The 10,260-nt window shown below is 51.6% G+C and overlaps 1 protein-coding gene and 1 pseudogene across 2 annotated transcripts in view; both read left to right on the plus strand.

Moving 5' to 3' along the window:
- Nucleotides 1-10,260, plus strand: part of GNAO1 (G protein subunit alpha o1) — a 141,026-nt gene that overhangs the window by 71,673 nt on the left and 59,093 nt on the right. For both annotated transcript variants that reach the window (XM_006908762.3, XM_006908763.3), the window contains exon 3: nucleotides 5,536-5,677. In XM_006908762.3, coding sequence (XP_006908824.1) covers nucleotides 5,536-5,677 — 142 coding nt within the window. The remainder of the gene's footprint in view (nucleotides 1-5,535; nucleotides 5,678-10,260) is intronic.
- On the plus strand, nucleotides 9,895-10,013 carry LOC112477368 (annotated as a pseudogene).

The raw sequence follows: 10,260 nt of genomic DNA on the forward strand, positions 1-10,260 counted from the left end.
CTAGGAGACCCCTGAAACCCATTGATCTGCCCTCCTCAGAGTGGTGTAATCTGCCACCCTCATGGTCACAAGGTGGCTGCCATCACCCCAATATTTACTTCCTCACAGAACCACATATAAAGGCAAAAAGCCAGGGAATCAGTAGTGGACGGACAGCCAGGAGCAGAAGGCAGTGGGAAAGGGTCCAGGCCAGGAAAGCTATTTCTCAAAGACCTCTCTCTTTGAGCCAGGAAAGAGGACCCTTTCTCAGAGACGTTTCTAGCCAGCTCCCCTTCAGTCTACTCACTTGACCTGGATCACATGGTTACTCTTAGCTGCAAGGGAGGCAGGGGAAGGGACTCACCACAGTGATAAGGGAATGGCTATTGGGTGGCAGCCGATGTCTGACACAGGGACCCTTCACTTAGCCCTTGGCAAGTGCCAGTTTATATTGTTAACTTTCGTACCAGGCTTATCATCTAGAATGAGAGCCCCTGGGAAGCAGAGAAGCCCCTGTGGAGGCAGGCCTTGTGGGCTTTGAGGTCTGATGAGACCTTACACCAGGCTGAACCTAAATGAAACATGTCAGGAGGTTCCTGTGATAATGACTTTACCCTGGTTTGCTCTGGTCTCTCCTGACCTCGTGCCCCCTGCCCTCCGCCCACCCTCGTTAGACAGGAAGTGTCTGTCTCTAATTGAAAATGATCTGTTGTTCTTCCAGTTAACAAATGTACTTTTTTTAAGGAAACAAAGCAAACACATAAAGAAAAAAGTAAAACTCACAGAATGCCACCGCCCCAAAGTGACTTGATATTTTGTTAACCATCCTCTTACATCACCTTTTCTCTCTTCTCCTCGTGCCTCCAGACCCCCTCCTCCCACCAACACCAACACAGAAACACAGTTTTATCCACATGGCTGCACACGACACCTGTTAGACTATGTTTTCATATTGCAGACCCATCCAGGGCCAGTGCTCTGGTAGGTTCCATGGAGCCCCTGCTTGCTGCCATGTGTCAACTCACCGGCACCTCACTGTTTGCGGTTTGATTATAGACAGAGTCTATGAAGCCGCAGGGGTTATTTCCCACCTCCACCGGGGAGGGTTATGGCTGCAGGGCCACATCCCCAATTGCTAATCAGGTCTCCCCCGATGACAGGACACCGTTGTCATGGTCACGCAGACAAAGCCCTGAGCACTGACCCCACCACGGGCAGTCAGCACAAGAGCCGCCAGCCGTGATCACAAATGCGTTTTACATCCTTAGGCAGCCCCCAAATCGGGAAGTTCAGCTTTCCGACCCGCTGCTACTCCTGCGACGTCGGTCAGCGGGAGGAGCAGACTTTCTGCTCCAGTCCAGGGACAGCCCCGCTGCCCCGCTGCGTGCGGCTGCGAACACGCCTCCCCCAGGGCTCCCCAGCCTTCCCGCCCTGTGGACCCGAGTCACGTCCTGTCCTCAGGAGGACAGACATGGGACACCCAACCAGCGGCACTTTCTCCCCGCTGCCCCACTCACAGGAACGGCTAAGCCGACCGGGCGCCGTCCCCCCACCCTCTTCCTCGCGTGATTCTCGTTTCTTTTTGACCCTGACCGCAGCTCAGTGAGGGTGCCCAGTGTGACCTCCGCGGAAGGAGCAGTGAGGACGCCGAAGCCCCCAGCGGGGACGGGAACTGCCCAGTCACACAGCTCGAGTCTGGCTCCACAAGCTCCCCACCCCCCTTAATCCGGATCCTTAAAGAGATTTGGTGGAGGATGGAAAGAGGGAAAGGGTGGTAAAGGGAAGCAGAGGGGCGCTTGACCCCGCAGGGAGATGGAGCGGGAAAACCGCGTTCCAGCAGCTGTGAGTTCGCGAACCTCCAGAAATCGGGGGCAAAGCTGTGTGTGTGGGTGCATTTGTCACAATCTCCGAGGCATCTGTGATTCAGGAGAATGGCTGCTGGGCCAGATGAACCTCCAAGGTCCCTTCCAGCTCCCAAGCCTTTGCTTCTGTGACCATATAAGGCCACTGCGCCTGGGGAGTCTCAGTGCAGCTGAGTGCAGTCTGTACTGGGGGCGGGGTGGTGGGGGCGGGGGGGCAGGAAGCACGGAGCACTGGGAGCCCAAGCCCAGGCCTCCTGCTGAGTCCCCCAGGCAACGAGGAGAGGAGAGGAGCTGAGGGTCGTGGGGCCAGGGGTCCCTCCTTGGTTATCTCTTTCCAGAAAGCTGAGACCTGCTCAGGTGGGCTTGGTGCTCCCCTCCCTCTCGCTCCCCATCTTCCCTCATTGCATTGCCGGGTTCCCAGAGTCCAGCTGGTGGCTCCTGTCCAAAGTCCAGCGCTCAGGTCCGCAGAGCCAGCCTTTGTTTGCTCCCACGTTTCTTCTGGCTCGGTGGCTTGGAACACCTCTCAGAGTCCCCGAGTTTGGGGTAGGCATCAATGCAACATCGAGCTTGGCCTCTTTTTTGCTACCCTGGCTCTGCAGGCATGAGCAATCTGGAGGATTCCCGCCCCGCGGAGACAGGCGGTCTTGTGCATCTGTGCACTCCTGGCTCATGTAGTTATTCCCCACTTTCTCTGAGCACGGTCCAGAGCCAGCCCTGTGCCAGGTGGTATGGAGTGGGGAACTGAGATGTGGTATCTGACCTCCAGGGGCTGACAGGCCGGTGGTAAAGACAGAAAATTAACAAACAAGTCTACTAAGAGGTGATCTCTGATTATTGTTGTCATCTGCCATCAAGGTACAAAACATGTTTTAGTTATGACTCTATTGGTTGTAAGTGACAGAAACCCAAGTCAAATTAGCTTATGTAAAAATAGGAAGGAATTACTTGGTTCATATCCTCAAAAGTGTAAGGGCATTGTTAGCTTCAGGCATGGCTGGATCCAGTGGCTCAGATGATGTCTCCGGGACTTGATTTTGCATTCTGTCATTCACCATGTGGATGAAGATTAGTTTATCTGGGGCTACAGCAGCGTGAGCTGCCACTGACTGTAGCTAAGGGGTCCCCTGCAGCCTCATCTTGCTCTCTCAATCCTGGCCTTGTCTCCTCCAGGACTCACACCTTGGCTGTCACAAGAGACCAGACTCCCCTGGGCTGCCTCCCCAACCTCCAACCAGACACCTCCTTCCCCTGCCCCGCACTCCTCGGGCTGATGTTGTAGGAGGTGTTCTGATGCTCTCTTTGTGTCTGAAATCTCTGGACTCTCTGGGAACCTGGGTATAGGGACCCAGGGCAGGAGAAGCAGCTCTGCCTCTCAGCATCTGCCTGGTGGTCATAAGCAGGGCCTCGAATGCCAACGTGACACTTAACCAAGTGTGTGGCCTCGGGTAGGTAGCTTAAGCTCTCTGAGCCTCAGTTTCCTCATCTGTAAAAGGGAAGTAATAGTTTTTATCTCCTAGAATTGTTTTGAATATTAAATGAGACAGTAAAGCACTTAGCACAGAGAGTAAACCCACCCTGGCTGGTTGGAACTCAAACATCTCCCAGCCTTGAGTAAGCTTTGGGCAGTGCTCAGCTTATCAGTTCCGGATACTTGGTCCTTGCCAAGCCTGTGAAGTCTCGCCCTTATTCAGCCAAAGACTCAATGGGACCCCTATTCAGACACACCCCCTCTGGAGTTTTCCCTCTCTGGTACTCCGCCCCTTCAGTCCCGGACACCTCAGCCTTCCTGAACTCCGACTCCTCTCATCGGCTCAGGACGACCACGGCGCTCTGCTCGGACTACCCCTCTCTGCACTGGGGACTGGTAAACGCCACCAGGCAGAAGCACCAGAGCAACCACAGGACTCACCGTGACCATCCCCCTTCTCTCGGAGGTCACAGTCCTACGCTGCCCAATCTCCAGTGTCTGAAAATGCTAGTTTCATGCATTTTGCCCATTTTTCTAGTTGTTCACAGTGGCAGCTAACAAGTCCCTTTGGGATCTCTTTGGGGTACTGCACCAGTGATCCAGGCTGGGTTATACCCGCTCAAGAAACTTGTACGAAAATGGATAGAGGGCAAATAAAAGTCAATGGAAAGTCAAAAGGGTCATTCTGATCTATTTCTCAGAGAAACTCAGGATAAAGACCCACAACCCAGCACCAAGTCAAATTTTGAAACAGGAATCATTAAGGTCCATCGACTGGTGAATGGATAAATAAAATGTGATATATCCAATAAAAATAAATGAAGTACTGATACATGATATACCATGGCTGAATCTTGAAAACATTATGCTAAGTGAAAGAAACTAGTTACAAAAGACCACATCTTGCATGATTCCATTTATATGAGATGTCCAGAATAGGCGAATTTATAAAAATGAAATGCGGATTAGCAGTTGCTTATTGCTAGGGTCAGGGAGGAGGAGTGACTGCTAATGGGTCCATGGTTTTTTTGGCAGGACAAAAACGTTCTAAAACTAGATTGTGGGGATCATTGCCCAACCTTTTGAAGATACTAAAAACCATTGAATCACACGCTGTAAATGGGTGGATTGGATGGTATGTGACTTATATCTCAATTAAGCTGCTTAAGAAAAAGAGGATCGTTAGCAATTTTCTCCTGTAATTAAGGAATGGAACGGGGCTGCGGTGAGGTGGGGGAAGAAGCCCCCCTCTTAGACTGGGGCACACACACGTCACGCATGGTGTTCCATCTCGGGCTGAAAAACGTGACCACAGAGGAGTTCACACGGTTTATTGGGGGATGACAAATGTTGGATGTTAGTCTTAAAATCCATTCGCTCTTTCTTAATTACTTCAACTATAAAAGGATTCTTGCAAACTTTTGGTTTTTTGCCCCCTCTTTCTAGTTCCTATCCGGAACCTAGTCAGCAGTGAGCATTCATTTGGGTGGCCACCACCTACAGGGAGAAGGGTCATTAGGGCGTGTCTAGTGTTAACCTGAGAACAGGAGGGTAGGGAGCACGTGGCCTCTGAGAACTGTGATGTCACCTTTGAGGCCTTCCATGTCACTGTTCAGAGCCACCAGAATAAAGGTGACATAGTGGTCAAATCCCAGCCAAGGATGGAAGTGTCGGCAAACTCCTTGTGTTGACTTTTCTGTCTTCAAAGACGAAGAAGGTTCATTTTGAATGAGTCCCCTTACCCTCATTAAAAGCACCATGAGTTTTCTGTGAAATAAAAATGTATTATTCCTTCCCAGGCTTCTTGTAGGGATCTTCAGCAATACACTCCAGAGTGGATATTTAAGTTACAACCCTGAGCTTCACTTAAAAATACTAACAGCTGACATGTATCGAGCGCTTCGTGCATGTTTCTCCTGTTCTAAGTGCTTTCAGGTGTTATCTACAACGCCTTGTTCACGGACGGTTCTTTCACATGCATATGGGGAATGTAAAAAGACTGCATTTCGTTTTCCACTATTCTGTTTTTTAGATTACTTTTCAGTAAATCGGGTAGATTTTCCCTTCAGGTTTTATGGTATTAATGCAGCAGCTCAGTAATTCAGCATGCAGTTTGGACCTAGCCCTCAGCCAGCTAAGCCAGGGGATTGGCCCAGGAACTTCGCACGCCTGGTGCTTGGTGCCCAGTGCGCTCATCAGATGTGTGTGTGTGTGGTTTTTCTCTAGGATTATCCATGAAGATGGCTTCTCTGGAGAAGACGTGAAACAGTACAAGCCTGTCGTCTACAGCAACACCATCCAGTCCCTGGCAGCCATCGTCCGGGCCATGGACACTTTGGGCATCGAGTATGGTGACAAGGAGAGAAAGGTAGGCCGCTGAGCCCAGGGGCACAGCAAGGAGAGGGCCTGACTCCATTGCCCCACTGTGTCCTTTTTATAATGCCAGGCTGCCTTATAGGAACAGGAAGAGACGATGCCGTACACAAGAGAGAAAGCTAGTCACCGAGCTAAGCCAGTATGCCAGTCCCCCTGGCACACGCACACAGGGGCTTCGCTGGTGAGCAGACCTCCCAGCAAAGTCGCCAAGGAAGACAACAGCCACAGAATTCCAGGGCTTATTCTGCAGATGAGAAAGGGTTGGTGACAGTTCTGAATTGGGACTCCCATGACATTGGACAAGTACTTGCCCTTGGGCAAGTAACTTGAACAGAAAAAATATTTCTTGAACATAACAGCCCTGCGTGGCCGCCATCCCCCTCCTTAGGGGAGCTTCCTGTGCCTCGTTGGGACGGGGCGGGGTGGGGGCGCAGCCCTGTGAACTGATCCTTTACTTCTTTACACCAAAGAATGTGTTTTCTGCTTCGCTAGGTGAGTCTGGGGACCTGAGGGGCTCCCCTTCCTGTAGGAGGTGGACATCCTAGGACAGGGACTGTTTTTCACTTGAGTTTCCAGGCAGCCGATAAGTGGTGGTTGGCATAAGTATATAAAAGCCTCTTATTTGCAAATATTTGCATTAACTGTAAGACTGAACTTTATACAGCTACACTGGCAAAGCTAAATTAAAGGGAGTGGGGGGGAACAGCCTCTGAGAATTCTATCCGGAAGTGGTTCTTTGTCCCCTGGTGGGATTCTGAATCCCAGCAGTCCTCTCTCTGCGACCTGGAGCATGGAGAAGGGAGGCAGGTGGAGGCCTCTGGGACCTTGGGCCCCACATGGGAACCTCTGGATGGAAAACATTGATCTCTGATTACTGTGTGACTCAGTCACCTTTGCTCCGTCACAGAGGAAAACTATCCTCACCTTCTCTCAATCTGACAGATCGCTCTAAATGTGAAATTTAGTTTTATGCACAAAATTCGAATTCCGTAGGACAGAGTCATCCCAGTTCAGGCATTGGCTGCTCCAGGTACAGGAATTGGGTGACAGAGTGTGCCCAAGGCCAGCCTGGGGTGGGGAAGCCGGACGCTGGCAGGAGGGCCCAGGCCCGTCCTCTGATCCTCCAGGAGGATGAGACCCAAAGCTGATTCTGCAAAGGAGGTACTTTTCCCCTGGGAGACAGGCTTTAATTGGGTTACAGAGCCAGGGCCTGTGGGAAGAGGGTACCACAGTTCTTCTGCCCTGTTTCCATCAAGCATCCACTGAGGCTCACAGTGAACCAGGCTCTGTGCTGGCTGCTGGGGATACAGGAATGAGCACAGTGGGAGCAGTGCCTGGAGAAGGCAGTCAGCAAATGCCTACTCAGATCATCGGGGTAGCCAAGGAGGTGACAGGGCTTCCGTCATTTTAGTAATAATGGCCACAGTGGTAACACAAATGCTGTCATTTACTGAGCACCTACTAGCTGCCAGACACTGTGCTAAGCATTTTACATGTATTAACCCATTTTAATTAACTCAGGCCTGAAAACCCAGAGCAGGAAATGCCTGATCTGATCTTCAGACACAAGACAGGCCACAGGCCTTTGGTCTCTCTGTCTCCTTTTTAGCCAAAGAGAGAGCATGGCACCTGAATCTCAGTTAACCAGGTGACAGACACAGTGCAAAAGAAGCATGTGTCCCAGTACACTGCCTACACACACACACGCACACACACGCACACACGGCCTGCGAGATCTTCCAAGAGTGCGCGTTCATGGCCATGCCCACCTTGCAACCAACACTTCCTTCCCGCCTACACACACACATGCACACACACGCACACACACGCGCGCGCACACACACACAGGGCCTGTGAGATCTTCCAAGAGTGCGCGTTGATGGCCATGCCCACCTTGCAACCAACACTTCCTTCCCAAAATCCCCTGTCCTGATTATAACCCAGAAAAGTCAGTGTGGTTTTGGAATGCTTTTCTCCTACAGTTTTGGAAAACATTAATTGCTCCCGTGGGATTTTGTTTCCATTTTATTATCCTGAATAGGGTGAATACTGCTTGGGAATCGCTAGGAACATGATCTGTTATGGATGATAGTGCTGTTTTCCCGGGGGCTCTGGGATTTCCCCATCAGGGTGGCGCTCAAGCAGGAGGTTGGGGAGGGCTCCATGGAAAGGGAGACCGAGAGCAGAGTGGGGACACCCCGGACAGTCTGCTGGACACAGCAGAGTCAGAGCCCAGCTCTGGATGGCAGGTAGCACTGTGGCAGGCCCTCGAGACGTCCCCAGGACAGCGCTGGCTCGTCAAGGACGATCCTCCTGGCTGATAAAAGCCTCTGGGCACTTGGGCACCTCCTTCTGTGTTATGTCACCTGTGAAGAGCAGGAAAGGAAAGTCAATCCAAGACTCAGGCCAGAAGGAGCCGGGTAGCTGGAGAAGGTGCCTTCTGGGAGCCGGCTGGCATGAGTTTACGGTCTGGGGAGCTGGGTGCAGGGACCCCCTATATCAGCCTACGGGTCAGCTACTTCAGACTGGGTAGCCAGGGCAGTTCCCTTGATCTCAGAAGGGACATTCGTGATGAAACTTGACCATGAAAAGGAGCCAGCCAAAGGAGGCTGAGGGGGCAGATGCTCTAAGCAAATTCCAAGGCCCTGAGCCAGGAGGGAGCCTGGTGTGTCGGAGGAGAGAGAGCCTCCATGCAGCCTGCAGTGCCTGCTGGGGGAGGGGCAGGACCCTCAGGGAGTGGTCACCCTTTCCTCAGAGCAGTGACCTTTGCCCTTTCAGGCACTCAAAACCCATGTGAGCCACTAAGGAAAGCCGTGAGCCTTCTCCCCAGAGCAGTGAACACGTGCCCACATCTAGGAAATGTCGCACATAATCTCGGGGCCTTTGGAACTCACGAAGCCCACCATGGAGCCTAGAATAACGACTCCTTCATGATTTAAGGTCCTTCTCTGCTCAAGACCTGTGTCATTCACCTTTGGGTCACCTCCTCACCCCCAACATTCAGTGCAGTACCCGGCACATAGGAGGTCTTCGGGAAAAAAAAAAAAAACCCTTGAGTGGAATAGCTCTTCTAACTTTCCCAATTCTCAGAGAAAAAAAAAGGGAAAGTACCTGTAACCTCATCACCCAAGGAATAGATGTTGACTGGGTACCTACTATGTGTAGGCTTTGTGCAAAGTGCTGTGTCAAGATTCAAAGGCGAGATGGGACCTTCAAGGAACTGGTCACCTCAGGAAGATAGGGCTGCTCGTGGCTGAATGAACTTGGCCACTCCACAAGGCAGTCAGGGAAAGCCTCTTAGAGGAAGTGAGGCTGGATCTGCCCTCGAAGCAGAGGAATGGCTTGCGGGTGAGGAAGGGGACTGGAACAGGGAAGGACGTGAGTAAAAGCGGTGGATCGTTAGCGGCCAGAGGAGATTCGATTGGCGGAGGAGGCCAGTGGCCAGAACAGAAGCTTGGAGTATGGGCGAGGTGTGGGGAAGTTAGGGGATACGGTAGATGGTTAGGCCCAGGATGGGTGGGCCTTGGAGAGTATGCCAAGGAGTTTGGCTTTTACCCTGTCGGCGGTAGGCAGCCATTGATAAAGTCTGAGCTGGGGAGGGCTGGGATGAAACACGCCCTAAGAAGTTGCTGTGATGGCATCCGCGGGATGGATGGTGCGGGGAGAGGAAGTTGCCGTGATGACATGCGCGGGATGGATGGTGGGGGGAGAGACCGAAGGAGGGAGGCAGGCTGGGGAAGCTGCAGTGATGGACCACCGTGGGGTGTGAGGGTCTCTGTGGGGGTCGGAAACTAGTACGGCAAAGTGGTGTGGTGACAAAAGAAAGGGGCCTGGTGACCAGCTGGCTTCTGGGTAAAAGGCTAAGAATCCGGAAACTGGGACTCTAGTGCTTCCAGTTTGGGTGACTGGGGAAAAGGGGAAACCCGGCAGAAAGTCAGGAAATGGGGCTGGGCTGGGCCCACTATGGTGAGTCTGGTTTCCAGGTGGGAGTTATCAGTGAGTAGATGGACTCAGAACTAAAGCTTTTATTTTTGTGTTTCAGGGCCCATTTTAAACAATTTACAGGCATTAAATTATTTAATCCTAACGACTCCCCCTGCACTGGGTGCTATTGTCATTCCCATTTTACAAGTTACCCTTTTGAAAGGATGAAGCACAGAGACACTAAGTGACTTGCCCAAGGTCGCACAGCACAAATATATCTGTATAGTCTACGGCCATGCCACCCTGAACAAGCCCCATCCCATCTGATCTCGGAAGCTAAGCAGGGTCGGGCCTGGTTAGTACTTGGATGGGAGACCACCTAGGGAGACCAGGTGCTGTAGGCGTAAAAAATAAATAAATAAATATATCCATATAGAGTATAGACACGGAATGCTACGAAAACTATCATCCGTGTGGTTCAGGTCCAGAGCAGAGTCCCATTTAAATAGGTGCTGTACAGTCAGGCAAAACAAATCATTGAAAGAATCCCATATTTTTTCCTAAGTTTCTCTGAAAATATGAGAAGGGACCCGAAGGCCAGCTCCCACTGCTTTTCTCATACAGCCTTTCTGTCTTCCTCATGTCCCTCCC

This window comes from Pteropus alecto, unplaced genomic scaffold (assembly GCF_000325575.1).
Source record: "Pteropus alecto unplaced genomic scaffold, ASM32557v1 scaffold123, whole genome shotgun sequence".
NCBI lineage: Eukaryota > Metazoa > Chordata > Mammalia > Chiroptera > Pteropodidae > Pteropus > Pteropus alecto.